We start from the raw sequence: 18772 nt of genomic DNA on the forward strand, positions 1-18772 counted from the left end.
CTCAGAAGTTCCCCTGTCTAGGCCGGTGCCACTCTCCCAGGACTGGCTTTTCTATGGGCTGGCAGGGACTCCCCAGCGCTGCCTCAGCACTCTAGCCTCCTCTCTTCCCCAACTCCACTTCTCAGAAACAAGCTGCACTTGTAGGTGAGCTCCAGCCCAACAGTGCCTGGTTTTCCAACCTTGACACACTTTAAAAAAACAAAAACAAAAACAAAAACAAAAACTATCGCTGCAAAGAGCTTTTATTGATGCTGTCTGTAAACTACTAACATTAACAAAACTAGAACTCAAAACAAAATTTAAAGATATTTATTAATTTCACCACTTAAACCCGCAGCACATTAATATAAACCCCACTTTTAAGGAAGAAAAAGAACTACTGCTGAACGAAAAGATTAAGGTGTCTTTTACTCCTTCCTAACTCCCCATGGACTCAGTAGTGCACAGCCAGTCTCCTGTTTGCCTCTGCAGCTGCTCTGACAGGCACCCCCGCAGTATCACACCGTTAGAACCGGGCTGCTCTCGGGGCAATGCAACTCAAGACAGAAGGACGAGGCTGTTGTCAAGCCTTGCATTAGGACATTTCAATACCAAAAGCAGACAGATGTGAACTGTATTTGTGTACTCTTAATTTCCAACAGTGTCATGGGAGCTGATGAAACATTTCACCTATGTTCTCTTTTCACAGTTCCATGGTCCTATGAGCTTCACAGAAATTACCTTAAATATTTTATAGGCAGAGGTCTGGGGGAAAACTCATCGCTCAAAATTTCATAGCCATAAATATATAGACCCTGAAACTATAGCAACACTTCTCTCTGACTTAGATCAAATTCTTTATATCTTGTGGAAAATATATCAAAAATCCTAACTATATGAAAATACGAAGATCTTTTAAAAATTTAAAGAAAATATTAAATTCTTAGTCCATTAAAAAAACTAATTTGGAAAATTTGTACTTTCAAAGTTGAATAGAAATCATAAAATTAATTGAATTTAAAAAAGAATGTATTGTTTTTGGTTTTTAATTATGTAGCATCTTTTAGGAAGCTTGCATTTTATACAAAATGAATTAAAATTCTGAATTTACTGAATTACAGTAAATTTACTGAAACCTATTATCAATGTTCACATGCATTATAAAAGTAGACACACAATCTCGTTCTCTCTCTCTCTCTTTGGTTTTTTGAGACAGGGTTTCTCTGTGTAGTCCTGGCTGTCCTGGAACTCATTCTGTAGACCAAGCTAGCCTCAAAATCACAGAGATCCGTCTGTCTCTGCCTCCCGAGTAGTGGGATTAAAGGCATGCGCCCCCACCAATGGCTTCAATTTCTTAAATATTAGGTATTAACAAGGTTGCTAATCTCTAGTCTAAAGATGGTGCTCTGCTACTGGATAGGATGGCACACAGATAGGCAACCTAGCGTCTAATGTTATCCTTGAAATCCCTGCAAGGAACACAAGCAATCATATAGAAACTCCTCAAATTTCACATGAGAATCCTAAATAAAATTATTGAAAGGTTTTTCTTTTTTTTTTGAGCTGAGGATCGAACCCAGGGCCTTGCACTTGCTAGGCAAGCGCTCTACCATGAGCTATATCCCTAGCCTATTGAAAGTATTTTAAGGTGATGAACCTACGTTTAGAAATACCCAAGCATCTCACATTATTAATCTCACTGAAACAATGCCCACATGTTAATTTTGTCCTACTAAAGAAGCACTATGGAAGCTTTCCCATTCAAGCATGTTATCATCACGACACACCACACTGTATTAAAGATAAACTTAAAATAATTCTTATTCGGCGCTCTGGCTGTTAAGTCATTTTACAAATACAGGAAATAAGCTATGTTCAAGCCATTTCTTCTAATGCCACAGACAAGTGTACAAGGTAACTGAATTTTTTCACTTGCTCTTCTTGAATGTTCTCAATATAGAATTATCTGAAAACTGAGAAACCTACAGCAAGAGTTCACTACTCAAGTCATGCTAAAAAGTATAAGGCTGTTTTACAGAAATATCCATACATTTCTCTTACCTCTGTTTCTGTACAATGTGAATATCCCAATTTACCTGTAATAAAAATACAAAAAGTTACTTTCAAATGATTGAGAGCCTTTTAAAATCATCAATAATATATTCAAGCAATTATAGCCATCACTTAATTAAACATGAAAATAACAAGTGCTAGAATGATTTTTTTTCATATACAAAGTTGTTGGTTCACTCAGTTACCAAGCTGGCTGCATACTCAGAACCCCAGAGGCTGGAGAAAAAAGATCACTGCAAGTTCTAGGCTGGCCTGGTCTACAGAGCAAGGAACAGGACAACCAGGACTAATGAGATTCCCCCCAAAAAAGAAAGAAAAATTTTTTTTTTTGGTTTTTTGAGACAGGGTTTCTCTGTGTAGTTTTTCATGCTTGTCCTGGATCTCGCTCTGTAGACCAGGCTGGCCTCGATCTCAGAGATCCACCTGCCTCTGCCTCCAGAGTGCTGGGGACTAAAAGGCGTGTGCCGCCGCCACCACCCAGTGAAAGAAAATTTTTAAAGAAAAAGGAAAAAAAAAACTGTATTCAGGATCAAAAGAAAGGGGAAAGGAGAAAGAAATGCTGGACATAATTGATACACATCTTTAATTCCTGAGGCAGAGGCAGGTGGATCTCTGTGAATTCCAGGTCAGGCCAGTCTACATAGTGAGTTCCAGGACAGCAGGGCTACACAGTGAGACAATGTCTCAAAAATGCAAACAGACAACAGAGAGAAAGACACATGAGAGAAACCCTGACTGACTCTTGGGCTGAAGCAGGAGAATCTAGAGTTTCTGGCCAACATGAACTAGAGAGTGAGGCCTTGTATCAAACCATAACAACAAAGAAGAAAGAAACCCCTGTACTGGCTAGTTGTGTGTCAACTTGACACAAGCCAGAGTCTTCAGAGAGGAAGGAGCCTCAGTTGAGGAAATGCCTCCTTAAGATCCAGCTGGAAGGCATTTTCTCAATTAGTGATCAATGGGAGAGGGCCCAGTCCATCGTGGATGTGGGTGGTGCCATCCCTGACCTAGAGGTCCTGGGTTCTATAAGAAAGCAGGCTGGGCAAGCCATGTGAGCAAGTCAGTAAGCAGCACCCTTCCATGGCCTCTGCATCAGCTCCTGCCTCCAGGATCCTCCCCTGCTTGAGTTCCTGTTCTGACTTCCTTCAGTGACAAACAGCAATGTGGAGCTGTAAACCAAACAAACCCTTTCCTCCCCAACTTGCTTTTTGGTCATAGTGTTGTTTCGCTGCAGAAACCCTAAGTCACCCCTGGAACCCAAAAACAGAAGGCTATACCAACAGAAGTGTTTTGTCTCATCAATGCGACATAATGCCAAGAACTTGTACAACCATATATTTGTCGATTTGGGACAAAAATCATACTTTAAAAATAAAAGCAGCTACTTTAAATAAAAGCCAGATAATAACTTTACACTGGGTAGTAGAAACTTTAATTTTTCCATCTATACCTTTCTTCCCTACAATTATTTATTCATTTATGTGTGTGCGCAAACATGCCACAGCACATGTGTGCTGAGAAGGCCTTGCACCATGCAGGTCCTGAGGACTGAACTCCGATCGTCAGGCTGGGCCCCATCTATCTTCTTAAGCACCTCTGTCCGAGCTTCTCTCTCTCTCTCTCTCTCTCTCTCTCTCTCTCTCTCTCTCTCTCACACACACACACACACACACACACACACACACACACACACACACACGTCTGCACAGCCTTCCCTACCAGTACTACCCTCCGCTAACTCCTACTTCTCCCAGGCTGCTACATCTATGCCTGGCTCAGCCATGCTTGATTTTTTTTTTCCCCTGACACAGGATTTCTCTGTGTAGCTTTGTGCCTTTCCTGGAACTTGCTTTGGAGACCAGGCTGGCCTCGAACTCCCGAGTGCTGGGATTAAAGGCGTGTGCCACCACCACCCGGCCATGCTTGAAATTTTTAATGCTTAAAAAGGATATACCCATCTTGCTGTTCATAGTGACATCATCAAAGAAAAACATAAATAATCATATCTGTATGACACCCAATTCTTAAAATGAAAAACACGGTTGAAACCCACAGTTCCTTGAAGCCTAAAGATCCTAATATAATCCTATGTAATATAAAACAGTGGCTGAAACTCTGACTAGAAAATGGGAACCTTGGATCTTGCAAAATACAAAATATATACAAGCAATAAAAATTGTATCAATGGGGGCTGGAGAGATGGCTCAGTGGTTAAGAGCACTGATTGTTCAGCCAGGGGACCCAGGTTCAATTCCCAGCACTCACATGGCAGCTCACAACTGTCTGTAACTCTAGTTCCAGGGAATCCAAGGCTCTCATTCAGATACACATGTAGGCAAATCACCAATGCAAATAAAATAAAAATAAATTATTTTTAAAAACTGTATCAACATGCATACAAAACAACTTTAACTTACAAGGCTTTTATATACCAAGTGGGACTTGCTAAATATATGGCATAAATTTGTTGCTAATGTAAAATTATACTCATATATGGTGATATATTTTTTATTTGTATAAACCTAAGACTGTTCAGAGCATAATAGTGTGGTAGATTACTTATAGGAGTTAAGACTCCTATAGAATTGGTAATATTTGCCTAGGAACATCATTCGAGACAGCTCAGAGCAGAGCCCAGAGCATATCTGCGGGGAAACACTGAGTACTCGACTGTGCAGAGGAGAAGGAGCACAGAAAGAAAGCAACCTCTTTAAAAGTACAAGGATCACATCAATAGGAAGTAATTCTTAAGGAAGAAAAAAAGCGTAAGAACTCTGGAATCAAGGGCTGGGAACGTAGCTCGGTTGGTAGCATTGGGTTCATTTCTGGCACTGTGTAAACCAGGTGTGGTGGTTCATGCCTGCAATTCCTGCACTTGGGAGGTGAAGAGCAGAGATTCAGAAGGTCACATCATCCTTGGCTAGACAGTGAAGTTGAGGCCAGCCTGAGTTACTAACACCCTGTCACTTTCCTCAAAGATGGCAAACAAACAACTACACTAATTTGGGCTTTTTTGATTATTTGCTTTTTTGAGACAAGGTCTGGATATGCAGTCCTGACAGCCTGGGACTCCCTATATAGATCAGGCTGGCCTTGAACTCATAGAGACCTGTCTACCTCTCCAGTGCTGTAATTAATGGTGTGTACAACCACGCCTAGCAAATCTGCTTTTTATTGGTGAAAACTCTGAAATCCAGTTCCATGTATTATAGCATCATAAGCAGAGGAGAGAACAGCAATACTGAGAAGTCATAGCTTGTGCTGTGTGACAATATAAAACCTAACATAACCTGTGGGAAGGAGAGGATGCTCTGGGTGCTGATCTGGAACTAGAGCCATTACACAATTTGAAAAACAAGATCTGCACACCAAAAACGGAGAACTCACTTTGCAAAGGCACACAGCCTATCTATCCTACCTGATTCGGTAGACTCAAGAGCCCTCAGGAGACTGGATGACACTGGCTAGGACAACTATAAGAAGCTGTGGACAATTTTGTGCACCCGAAAATAATGAAATGCTTAAGGAATTATTTGTATGATGTTAAAAAGCATAGGCTACTGAAATTAGATTCCTTCTAATCACCTGATGCAAAACAAAAATTACTTTTCTCTAAGAACACCAAATCTTTATGTAAGACATGCAACTGCACTTGGTTACTCACACAAACTGCTGAGCACCGCCAAGAACACATGCAGGTTGAGAGCACAACATGCCCAACCACCTACAAAACTCTATCAACCAACTCCACACCCAGGTGCAGACCTAGGAATGAGAAATCCTAATGACGTCATCAGAGCTAAAAGGGTGGGAATGACTGCACAATCACCGCAGAGGAGCAACAGAAAGCCAGAGAAGTCAAATGACCAGCACAGACTCACATGCCAGCATACCAGGTGGGAGGCTGCAGGGATACTCCAGGGCTCCCTAGCCTTGTCATACACACTTGGTTCCCGCTCTCCATTGCTACTGCCAAGGTCAGGAGGGGAAACTGCAGGCATGCTGTCTTAGCACTTAAACCGCTTTCCTCCAACACCTTAAGTTGGAGAGTTGGGGAATATTATTTTAAGGTGAGATACTTTTGTTTATGTTGCATTTGTTTAACTTTGTGAAGCTGTGTTACTTTGACTGTCTAAAACACCTGATAGTCTAATAAAGAACTGCATGGCCAACGGCAAGGCAGGAGAAAGGACAGGCGGGGCTTGGTAGGCTGAGAGAATATATGGAAGGAGAAATCTGGGAAGAGAATAAAAGAGGAATTAGCCAGAGAAAGAGGAGGACATCAGGGGCCAGGCACCCAGCTACACAACCAGCAACAGAGTAAGGAAGAAAGAAATGTATACAGGAATATAGAAAGATAAAAGTCCAGAGGCAAAAGACAGATGGGATAATTTAAGTTAAGGAAAGCTGGTTAGAAACAAGCCAAGCTAAGGCCAGGCATTTATAAGTAAGAATAAGCTTCTGTGTGATTTATTTGGGAGCTGGGTGGCAGCCAGCTCAAAAGAGACAAAGAGTAAGAAAACAAACAACAACATTGGAGTCTGCCTGTTCAGTGTCAGGGATTTTTGTTTCATCATTTTTGAGTCTTTCTTTAAGGGCTGACTGCCTCTGCCTTAGAGAAACCATATCCAAGGAATCCCTCTCAAACTGAAAAATCCAGGATTTCACCTTCTATATTTTCAATAACCTAAACAATGTTAGGCCTTAATAAATCTTCAGATTATAATCACAGTGAATTAGCTCTTTCTTTCTTCCTTCCTTCCTTCCTTCTCTTTCTTTCTTTTCAGTTTTTTATTTATTTATTTATTATGTACACAGAAGAGGGCACCAGATCTCATTACAGATGGTTGTGAGCCACCATGTGGGTGCTGGGAATTGAACTCAGGACCTCTGGAAGAGCAGTCGGTGCTCTTAACCTCTGAGCCATCTCTCCAGCCCAAATGAGCTCTTTCAATCAAGTAATAATTTCATTAAATTACATTTAGGACAGATTTGTTTTGTTTTGTTTTGTTGTTTTTCAAGACAGGGTTTCTCTGTGTATCCCTGGCTGTCCTGGAACTTGCTCTGTAGACCAGGCTGGCCTCAAAAGAGATCTGCTTGCTTCTGCCTCTGCTGGAATTAAAGATGTGTACTACTACTGCCCTCTGGGACAGATGTTAATTAAATCAAGTATTTAAAAATTCTCAAAAATGTGGGAGTGCTGATTGTTGTGGAAAATGTGGGAGTGCTGATTGTTGTGGAATATTATTTTAAGGTGTGTTACTTTTGTTTATGTTGCATTTGTTTAACTTTATGAAGCTGTGTTACTGTGCCTGTCAAAAACACTTGATTGGCAAGGTAGTGGTGGTGTACATCTTTAAACCCAGCACTGGTAATATGCTATTGGGGCACAAAAGAAAGAGAAAGGAAATAACAGAAATGACCCAACTTAGGTTAGGTAGGCAAGCCCTCTTGAGGATATTTAAACAAAGACCTTGAATTTGGGTAGGGCTGACTCGGGACTGGAGGAGGAGCCTGCTGGAGAACCAGGAGGAAGCCTGAGTCCTAGATACATCTGGTGGGCAGATAGCACCGACTATGTTGGGAAAAGCAGGTGAGGCAGGCAGATCACAGAGTTCCAAGCCTTTAGGTGTGCTTTTAAACACAAGGGGGTATTAATCAAAAGTGAATGATGCACACCTTTAATCCAGCACTGGATGCAGAGGTAGGGAGATTCTATAAGTGAGGCCAGCCTGGTCGACACAGTAAGTTCCAGTCCATCCAAAGCTACACAGTCTCACAGTGAGATCTTGTCTCAAAAAATGAAAGAGTGAGCTGACTGTATTTCCAGGTCAGCCTTTGTCCAGAGGGACACAGTGCAAGCACAGGCCAGCCAGGACACTTCTGCCATTATAGAGAGCAAGGGGGATGGGCAGCCCAAGGTACAGCTACAGGGTTGTGAAAGGCAAGAGAAGTCAAGATAATTGAAGAGACTGGGGATTAGTTCAGTGGTAGAGTGTGCTTATCGCATGTGAAGCACTAGGTACACTCTCCCAGCACAAGTACAGTAGCTAACTTGAAGTACAAGGCTGAGGCAATAGGACTATCCTAAGTTCCAGGCCAACCTGGGCTACACAGTTACAAATTCCAGGCCAGCATACATTACATTAAGACTGTCTCCAAAAGGGAGGATGAGGGGTGTTGAGATTTAAGGTAGCTGTCCCATTAATTTAAAAACAAGAAAAAAAAAAAAGTGTAATTCTGGATAATGAATACACTGAAATTTAGCAGTTAAAAAACTTTCTGCAACCTAATAACACTTGAATTTTTTTTTTTTTTTTTAAGGCAGAGTTTCTCTGTGTAGTTTTGGTGCCTGTCCTGGATCTTGCTCTGTAGACCAGGCTGGCCTCGAACTCACAGAGATCCACCTGGCCCTGCCTCCCCAGTGCTAGGATTAAAGATGTGCGCCACCACCACCTGGCCACACTTCAATTTTTGAAAGTTCACAGACACTGAGGACCTGGGATCCATTCATGAACATCATTATATTTTTAATTCCTTATTAATATATCAAAAGTAAGCTGTGCATGTTGCACACACCTTTAATTCCAGCAATCAGGAGGCAAAGGCAGGTGGACCTCTGAGTTCGAGACCAGCCTGGTCTACAGAATGAGTTTCAGGACAGTCAGGGCCACACAGAGACACCCTGTCTCAAAAAACAAACAAACAAACAAAACAAAACAAAACAAAACAAAAAAATGCCAACATTATTTACTTACTTACCCACTCATTTGTTCGTTTGTTTGTTTAGTGTGTGTGTGTATGTGTGTGTGTGTGTGTGTGTGTGTGTGTGTGTGTATACACACGGGAGCCCAAACACAGCACGCACAGGCACAGAGCCATGTGTAGAAGTCTGAGAACAACCTTCTGAAGTTGTTCTCTTCCTCTACAAGGTAGGCTCTGAGGGTCTAACTCGGATCACCAGATTTTACCTGCTCTCCTGTGGAGCCATCTTGCTGACCTATCTCTGATACTTTTCTACACCACCACCACCATCACCCCACCACCCCCTACCCCTGCTCTGAGACAGGGTCTCACTATTTAGCCTTAGCTGGCCTAGAGTTCCCTAAGTAGAGCAGGCTGGCCTCCAACTCAAAGAGATCTGCCTGCCTCTGGGATGAAGCTGTGCACCACCAGGCCTGGCTTTCCACTTAACTCTTTCTTACTAATTCTCTATCAAGAATAGAAGGCTGCTAAGTAGTAGTGCACATCCTTAACCGTAGCACCCAAAAGGAAGATGCCAGAAAGATTTCTAGTTTGAGGCTAGCTGGGACTACATCATGAACCCTGACTCAAGAAAAGAAGGAAAAAGGAAGAAAACAGGCAAGGAGAAGGATCGAAGAAGGAAGCAGAAGAAAGGAGAGCAGAGAAAGGTATGAATTATTAAAGCTATCAAAACTATCTAGGTTGGATTGAGGGTATAGCTCAGTGGTATAAACTGGCTAGCACATGCAAGTCCCTGGGTTTATTCTCCAGTAGTGAAGAAGGAAAAGGAAAAGTAAATAAATAAAACAACCCACATACACATTTTAGCTGCTTAACTTTTACTATATTTATTACCAAGAAATAACCCTTCTGTAATTTTCTAATTATACGTTTTATTATATTAATAAATAAAAGACTAAGTTTGTGTTCTGTTTTTGAGTAAGGGGTCTCACGATGTTACCCAGCCTCGCATGGAAATCACTGGTATTCAGCCTCTAGAGTGCCTAAATTCTCCAAAGATAAACAGAATGAAATAAGCACAAACCAAAAAAGAAATGTCCAAGCCTGGGAGCCACTAAGCTAATGAATGGTCAATTTTCTCCCAAGATTTAATACTATATACATCAGGCAATAATTCAAACGTCTCATTTAAACTACATCTCAAATGAAATGTTACAGTAATGAAGAAATACATTTGGAGTTTTATTACTGATGTAAAGAAGCCCCGCTTCACTTCCCAGAGAACTTAGGGAAGCTAAGTTCTAAACTTAAACAACAAATGACTAACAGTCAGCTGGAAAGAAAAGAAACTGAATCAAGAATACATGCATGGGAAGTTGTTTGTGTTTCTGCCAAGGCCAGCTAATGAAGAAGGAACAGTTTCTCCAACAGACAGTCTTAGGGAAACTGGATATGCACCTACAGGAGAAATGAAGATAGACCCTTATCTCACTCCATCCGAAAGAAATTAACTAAACATCAAAGACTTGATATGAAGAAACCCCTAAAACTCAACCATAACCTAAAACTCAGTCAGAAGAAAAACAGCCCAATTCAAATCTGGTTAAAAAGATTTAAATGAGCCGAGTAGTGGTGGCGCACGCCTTTAGTCCCAGTATTTGGGAGACAGAGCCAGGCGGATCTCTGTGAGTTCAAGGCCAGCCTGGTCTACAGAGTGAGATCCAGGACAGGCAACCAAAACTACACGGAAAAACCCTGTCTTGGGAGAAAAAAAAGGATTTAAATGGGCACCTCTGCAACCAGACAGTAAGCATCATTAGCCACAGTGATGACCCCATTAATCAATAGAGTTGCCTCCTCTAGACAGTTCACAGAAATAGAACTATAGAACTACATAAAAACTACTCATGGAAATCATTATGAATGGCAATCAGATATTAACTTTCTCCAGCAATCTGAAGAAATTCTCCACAGCTCATAAATCCATTCAAAAAAACCTGTTCACAGACCTAGGGCAACTGTAAATATCTACATTCTACATTTTGTCAACCTCATTTTCTGGACTTCCAAATATAGAGTTGATATCTCTCTCTCTCTCTTTTTTTTTTTTTTTTGGTTTTTTGAGACAGGGTTTCTCTGTGTAGCTTTTGCCTTTCCTAGATCTCGCTCTGTGGACCAGACTGGCCTCGAACTCACAGAGATCCGCCTGCCTCTGCCTCCCAAGTGCTGAGATTAAAGGCATGCGCCACCACTGCCCGGCTGATATCATTTTAGAATCTATCTTCGGTCAAAAGATCTTGAAATGCTTTTCACAAAAAGATAGGAAAATACCTTTGTACACTGTGTATGAACTGACAACATACCCAAACATACAGTCTTAGAAGCTGGACAAACACAATTCCCATTTTTACAAATTAAAACAAAACAAAGCAAACAAACAAACAAAAAACCAGAACCAGAAAGGCTAAGTGGCTTACCAAAGGTTTTAACTACACATTAAGCCTCAGAACTAAGAATCTAAACAGTGTCTCTCCTGCAGTCCCAACCAAGTCCTGTGCTACCAGGGGACATCAAAGGTGATTTGCATGCACCTGAAAAAGCAAAGGAACTTGGTGGAAATTAACATGACTCTACCTGGAAAATATGTTCCACGCCACCTTAATTTCATGCAGCGTAAATCGTCGTCTTCCCACCCTAACCTGCTCCTCCTGCCTTCTCCATCACCCAGGCAGGAGTCCGAGAGCCTTCTAGACTGCCTCCTTCTCCCACCTACGTATCAAAGAGCCATGCTGTGGTCCATTTTCTAAAGCACCCACCCGACTTTCAGTTCCTACTGCTCTAGGTCAAGTCTTCATCACCTCTAGTCTGAAGCTGAAATACCCCAATGGTTTATCAGCTCAAGGGCCACTGATATCTGAGATAGTATGAAATGCCAACTGGCATCTGTCCGGTTACATTTTATAGAAGACATATACCTATTCTTCTGTTTTGTTGAGACAAGGTCTTGCTGGTAGCCTGGTTGGCCTGGTTCTTGATATGTAGCCCAGGTTAGCCTCAAACTCAAATAATCCTTCTGTCTCAGCCTCCCACGTACCGGGATCACAGGATCACAGGCATCGCAGAAGATAGGTACTTTGTACAAAGCCTGGATGTCTTTCTAAAAAGAGTAACTGTTTATCCATTTTCTAGTTTAAATTCCTTACGTGCTCTCCACTGCCCATCCAACCTATAGACACAAACAATAATGTGGCTCTCAATAAACATGCCTTTCCAGCCTGTCTCACTCCCCACCACTCCCACACACATCCTATGCTCCAGGCATAGTGAACACCCACCACAAAGCAGACAAACAGGTTTAACCTCACATGCCAAGTCCAGATAATTGTAGTGCCTGCCTGAAGCATCCTGTTGAGAACTCAAGAGGCAGCTTATAAATTTAACAGCAAGAAAAGTCATGACCTATTAGTAAGCCGTGTTTGCTTCCAGCATGGGAAATGGATGGCACAACAAATGTCACATGTGGTACCTTGGCCTTTGGATACTCTATGATGTCCTTCCACATTCTAAACCTTTCTACATACATACTTCTGTCTATGTGGACACCACTGCATACTTCATCCTTCACAACTTCCAAACTCAGTCTCCCAGGTAAAACTTGCTTGTGAATAGTCATGAGGCAAAGGCACACACTCTCTCTGGGCTCACAGTTTCTCCAGTCTCTGGCCTCTGAATCACTGTTCTGTCCCACAGGTGCTGCTTCTGCATCTGAGTATCTACTTGCGGGTGTACTCTACTCCTCTGTGCACCTTCCACATCTAGCGGAGCTCACTTGAAAGGCATGCAAATACTGGTGAAATGGGACATGAAAGTGTTTAACAGGGGTCCTCTAATACAGTAAGTACTTGGGCTTTCACTGAAAACCTAAGAAGCCCAATCCAGCCAGACAACCCATGTGCCAGGCTGATTACACACTGCCATCACTTGCCAACTGTGCTCATCATCTCTCAGAAAACACACATACTGAGGAAGCATACTGGGTGTAGTAGAGAAAGCAGCAAAATGAGAAGACAATAGTACTAATTTTTAAAAAAAGCATTAGCACAAGCAGTGTGAAAGTATGTAAGATTTAAAGTTTTCAGAAGTTAAATATAGGCCCTGAGGTTGTTATTATTAAGACTATAATCCCTCCACATACCACTAATAAAACACTTATGTGGCTGGTCAGTGGTGGCGCACACCTTTAATCCCAGCGCTCGGGAGGCACAGGCAGGCGGATCTCTCTGAGTTCGAGGCCAGCCTGGTCTACAAAGTGAGTTCCAGGGCAGCCAGGACTGTTACACAGAGGGGGGAAAAATGTACATGTTAAGTGGACAAATAAAACTATATATATGAAATGTAAAGTGATATTTCAGCACATTCTAGAAGATCAAATACCTACATTAAAATATCTACATAAATACCTACCTTAAAATGTTATCATTTCTGGGGTTGTTTTGTTTTTGTAGACAGGGTCTCACTATGTAGCTCTGGCTGGCCTGGAACTCCCTATATGAACTAAGATGACCCCCAAACTCAAGAGATCAACCTGCCTCTCCCTCTGCTTTTCTTTTTTAATTCAGATTTCTTCAGTTTTTCCACCAATATCCTTTCCATATGCCAGGATTCACATGTCACATATCATTTATTTGTCATGGATCCCTGGTCTCTTCAAAACTGAGACACTTTCTTTTTGGTTGAGACAGGGTCTTACTATGTAATCCCTACTAGCCTGAAAGTCAGTAAGTAGACCAGGCTGGAGTCCATCTCAGAGATCTGCTTCCCTACACCTCCAAAAAGCATGTGCCACCATGCCCTGCCTTGAGACTTTTTGAAGAATTATTATAGTGTGTGAATATATATGCTAGGAGTTTGCAGGGGGCGGTGTCCATATGCCACAGCATTCTAGGAGGTCAGAAGACAACTTTGTGGAGTTGGTTCTGCTTCTGTGTGGGTTCTGGAGATCAAACTCCAATCTTCAGGCTTGACAGCAGGTGTATTTACCCATTGAGCCATCTCACCAGCCCTCATTTCATTTTACTACTGTGAAATATACATTATTGATATAGTCACCTGCATGTCCTAGAAAGGCTGTAATTTTAAAAGTTTGTGAGATAGGCTAGAGATATGATAGCTCAGTGGCTAAGAGCACAAGCTGCTCTTTCAGAGTACCTGAGTTCGATTCCCAGCACCCATGTCTACATGTATCTCCAGTTCCAGGGAATCCAACATCCCCTTCTGGCCTCCCTGGGTACCACCTGCATGTGGTGCACAGACATATATGCAGACAAAACACCCACACACATAACATAAAAATAGCTCTTCAGTTTGTGAGGTACAATCACTTTGGAAAACTTTAGAATACAGTATCTACTATAAGGTTAGACACACAAACGAGGAGCAACTGCCCTTTCAGGCACATTACTCAACACAAATGCTACATCTATTCACCAAGAGGCATGTTCAAGCAGCATTATTCACAATACTGGGTGTCTGCATCCCAAATATCAAAGTAGAGTAGAATGAATCAACAGCATAGTCATACAAAGGAATGTGACACTAAAATATGAACCAACTACAACCTATATGCAACACTCTGGATTGATTTCACAAAGTTCAGAAGGAGAAGTCCGACAAGGGCATCTATTTTGTCTAAATCTCTCCATGAGACGGAAAGCACAACTTACATTCTGACCATGCTGACTCAAAGGTGCACAGGGCAGACCTTTCCAGATGTTAGAAAAGTTCTGTTTCGTCATGTGAGTCCTGCTTGCACACTCATGAGTGTATTCACATCGTTATATATTTTTCTGTAGATGACATTTTCATTAAAATTTGCCTTAAAATTAGGACAAGAGCTGAGGATGTCACTCAGGTGGTACAGTGCTTGCCTGACATGCTCAAAAGCCCAGGGTTTGATCCCCAGCACTGCATACCCCAAGCACTCAAAAGGCAGAAATATCAGAAGTTCAAGGTCAACAACAAGACATCAATGGGCATGCTAACACAGAGGGGAGCTTTCAGGCTTCAACCCCAGACAAAGAACTGCAGGCAACTGGCGATTGCTAAAAGCAAAAGAAATGGCCTTCTCCAGCGAAGAGTCCTCCAGTTGGTTACCAATACCCACTGGTCAGCCCTGAGATTGTACACATACAGGTAACATCAAACAGACTGAGCAGGTTGTGTTTATGCATTTAGGAACATGTATGTATGTATGTATGTATGTATGTATGTATGTATGTATGTATGTAACAATAAAGAAAAAGAGGCTATGGATTTGAGAAAGAACAAGGGTAATGCATGGAAGGGATTAGGAGGAAAGGGGCTGAGTGGTGGTAGTGTAGCCTTTAAACCCATCAATGTTACATGGGATGCCATGTGCCCAGATATGATGTAAGAAGATGAGACCGTCACCACTCTGGTATTCTCCCCAAACCTACAGCCCTGTCTAGTCATGAAAACACAAGCAAAGCCAAACTTTATGAAAAACTCCCATAGATCCAAAGAGACTGGGGATATGGTATGTAAATCCAAGATGCACTGCCTGTTCACTACTGGTGGCCTTTCTCCTTCATTTTGTTTTGGGCTGCTGCTATGTAGCCCTAGCTGACCTGAAATTTGCTATATAAATGGGATGGCCTTGAACTGGAGCCTCCTGAGTACTGATACAGGAGACAGATGGGAACTGTTTCTATGCTACAGACTGTTTCTATACACAGAAAAATGCTTCGGAGGTAATAAACAGGGTGAGTGACTGGCCTGCTATGTTCTATTCTCTCTGGGCATGCTCTCTCAATCTCTAACTATGTAGCCCAGGCTGTTTTTGAACCTTTGGCAATCCTCCTGTCTCCGCCTCCTGAATGCTGGGATTTCAGATCCCAGCATCACCCAGAGTCACCATGTATGCAGAGTATTAAGTAGCCTGTCAACATACAATCATCGGTAAATGTATGTGGGTTTTTTCTCTTTCTTCTGTTCAGTGAAAACTCTTTGTTTGTTTTTTGAGACAGGGTTTCTCTGTGCAGTTTTGGTGCCTGTCCTGGAGCTTGCTCTGTAGACCAGGCTGGCCTGGAACTCACAGAGATCCTCCTGGCTCTGCCTCCCCAGTGCTAGGATTAAAGGCATGAGCCACCACTCCTCAGCTTCAGTGAAAACTCTTAAGCTAATCATTTTTTAACACAGTTGAAACTTAAGTATCAATATCTGAATATGATCAAACTATTTACATCCTTTGGCATAGGCAGAAACACAGAAAACTACAAAGTAGCATTCCCAAATTTCTCCCCAGAATGCTGTGGCTATTTATTTCGAGGTAATCCAACACAGTAAGTATTTGAGGAATAAACTGAAGTTGAAAGTGCCAGCAATTTTGTCCAATCAGTTTTCATTTTGCAAATGGGCATTTGAGCATGTGATTAAACCTTCCTGGAAAGAGACTAGATGAGTAAGAGGCTTGACATTTAAGAGGTATTAACTTCATGGTAAATTCACCACTGTATTTACATTTTTTTCTTCTTACAGCTATTATGTTTAAACTGCACTGGAAACCAGAATACTGCCTGCACAAATATAAATTCAAGATATGTTTATTAAATTGAACTAGTCTGACACATGCAACAAAGATGACTCTTTCTTATTCTTGTGATCAATAATGTATTTTGGCAGTCCGTAACTCCACCACTGACTCGCAGACATCTCCCCTGGACTCATACACATATACTCTTACACAGACAGCTGATAGTAATCAGGCTATGAACACTCAAGAAACACAGCAGGAGTGGACTAGACTATTCTGAAGCCCGTTTTCACTGTGTCCACCTTTTCCACAAACACTGTTTCTTTAGAATCAAATAGACCACTCTCCTCACATTAGCGTGAACCTTGCTGAGAAGCCTGACTGATCATACCCTCTTTTCACATCCCAAACAAAGCCTGAATGTTCCCTATACCAAAACCATCCCCAAGGGATCTTCTCATTAGTATGCACACAAGCCTTCATTGTTACTCGCAGGAAAACCTATCTTGCTACCACCCTTCAGGTTCTTTAAAATCAAGATGGGGCCACAATTTTCAAAACGTTCTTTATACATCTAAAGCTAAAGGTGCATCAAAATTTTGGAACCAAAGTTGAAATTGACTGCTGTCTAATGAGTATTTAAATTCTGAATGGCTAATGGGACCATGTGGGATTTTCATCTCTAATATGACACGGTTAACATTTCTTTGTGACATTTCAGACAAATAAACATTTTAACCTCAGAAAGAGCTAGGCTACTATCTAAATTTCACCAGTTGCAACTTTTTCTTTCTCTTATTTTTAATACAACTCAGCAAAATAAAATTATGTTTATATTGTTGGGCATTGTTTCCACACATACATCAAACACACCAAAAAATAAATAGAAACTACATAGGCAAAGGGAAAAAAATAAACCTTTATCTCTGGGGTTTTTTAACACTATCTTATACAAAGCAACTACTTATAATACAATGAGGTAACTATATAAAAAAGGTTACTGGAATGCGTGGAATAAGACTGGGGTTTTCTGTTGTTGTCGACAAGGTTTTTCTTTCCCTTTGAGATTATAATGATCATGGTCACACAAGTAAAGTCAGAAGACCCTTTTAAATTAATTTTTCTTAAATTTATTTTATGTGTATAGGGTTTTTGGGGTTTTTGTGTGTGTGTTTGTGTGTGTGTGTGTGTGTGTGTGTGTTTTGCACTTGGAGGTCAAGAGAGGGCATCAGATCCACACACACACACCCAGAACTAGAGTTTTAGATGGTTCCGAATCTTCATATAGGTGGGAATGGAACCCAGGTCCTTTGGAAAGAACAAGTGCTCTAAATCACTGAGCCACCTCTCCAGTCCCCAGTCCAAAGACTGACTGCCTGGCATCTAAACATCTTTTACTGCCAAACATCACAGCACACGCCTTTAATCCCAGCACTTGGGAGACAGAGGCATGAGGATCTTTGTGAGTTCAAGGCCAGCCTGGTCTATACAGGGAGTTCAGGACAGCCAGAGCTACATAGAGAGACCTTATCTCAAAATAAATAAATCAGTATCTTTTACTGTCACAGTGGGAAAAGGGGGTTATTGTTAACCAGTGGTAGAGTCCTGAGATACTGCAAAGAGAAATGTGGCACACAAGACAGCCCACACCAGGGAATTATTTGGCTCAAAATGTCAATGGTGTTGAGATTAAGAGACATCTGTCCTCGACATCTGTCCCAATTTTTAGTGAAGAGTTACAACGGCTAGACAAAAGACACCGTGGTGGTGTGAGAGAACCACAGAGGGAAGAATGAATCTGTGAGTCAGAGTCATTATTGCATACACTGCCCAGATTTAAAAAGGAAAAAAAAAAGAGAGATACTGACTCCCCACAGCATCCTGGACATTTGAAGACTGGGGGATTTTCCTGACGTCATTTGGCTCCAAAGGAGAGGAGTCAAACAGAATCTGTCACTTCTCCAAAGCTGTGACTCGTAGACCTGGGTTTGAGTCAGAGTTTACCAGTTTGACTTTGAACACGTCACTGGACTTCTCTAAACCTCTACTCGGAAAATAAATGAGCTGAGGATGAAGCTCCTGGCTGTAATCCCAGCACTTGAGCAGGAGGATTGCCACAAGTTAAAGGTCAGCCTGGGCTATTCAAGGTGAGTTACAGGCCACCAGCCTGGGCTAGAAAATGAAGTCCTGAAATGAGGTATGGTGGCTCTAGCCTTTAATCCCAGCAGAGGCAGGCAAGTCTATGAGTTCAAGGCCACCCAGGGCTACATAGTGAGACCCTGTATCCAAACCAAAATAAATAAAAATAAAAAATAAAAAAAAATAACAGAAGTGTACCTAGTACCAAACTACTAATTTCATTTTTCACCCTGAGAGTCTAGGGCAGGCAACCAATAGGCATTACTAATCACTCATTAAAAACAAAATTTAAAGCTGGGCATGATAGCACACATCTGTAGTCCA

At 41.6% G+C, this 18772-nt stretch overlaps 1 protein-coding gene across 5 annotated transcripts in view; it reads right to left on the reverse strand.

Moving 5' to 3' along the window:
• Spire1 (spire type actin nucleation factor 1) overlaps nt 1–18772 on the reverse strand; it is a 129052-nt gene that overhangs the window by 107567 nt on the left and 2713 nt on the right. For all 5 annotated transcript variants that reach the window (XM_036204402.1, XM_036204401.1, XM_036204403.1 and 2 more), the window contains exon 2: nt 2041–2075. In XM_036204402.1, coding sequence (XP_036060295.1) covers nt 2041–2075 — 35 coding nt within the window. The remainder of the gene's footprint in view (nt 1–2040; nt 2076–18772) is intronic.

This window comes from Onychomys torridus, chromosome 13 (assembly GCF_903995425.1).
Source record: "Onychomys torridus chromosome 13, mOncTor1.1, whole genome shotgun sequence".
NCBI classification, from domain to species: Eukaryota; Metazoa; Chordata; class Mammalia; order Rodentia; family Cricetidae; genus Onychomys; species Onychomys torridus.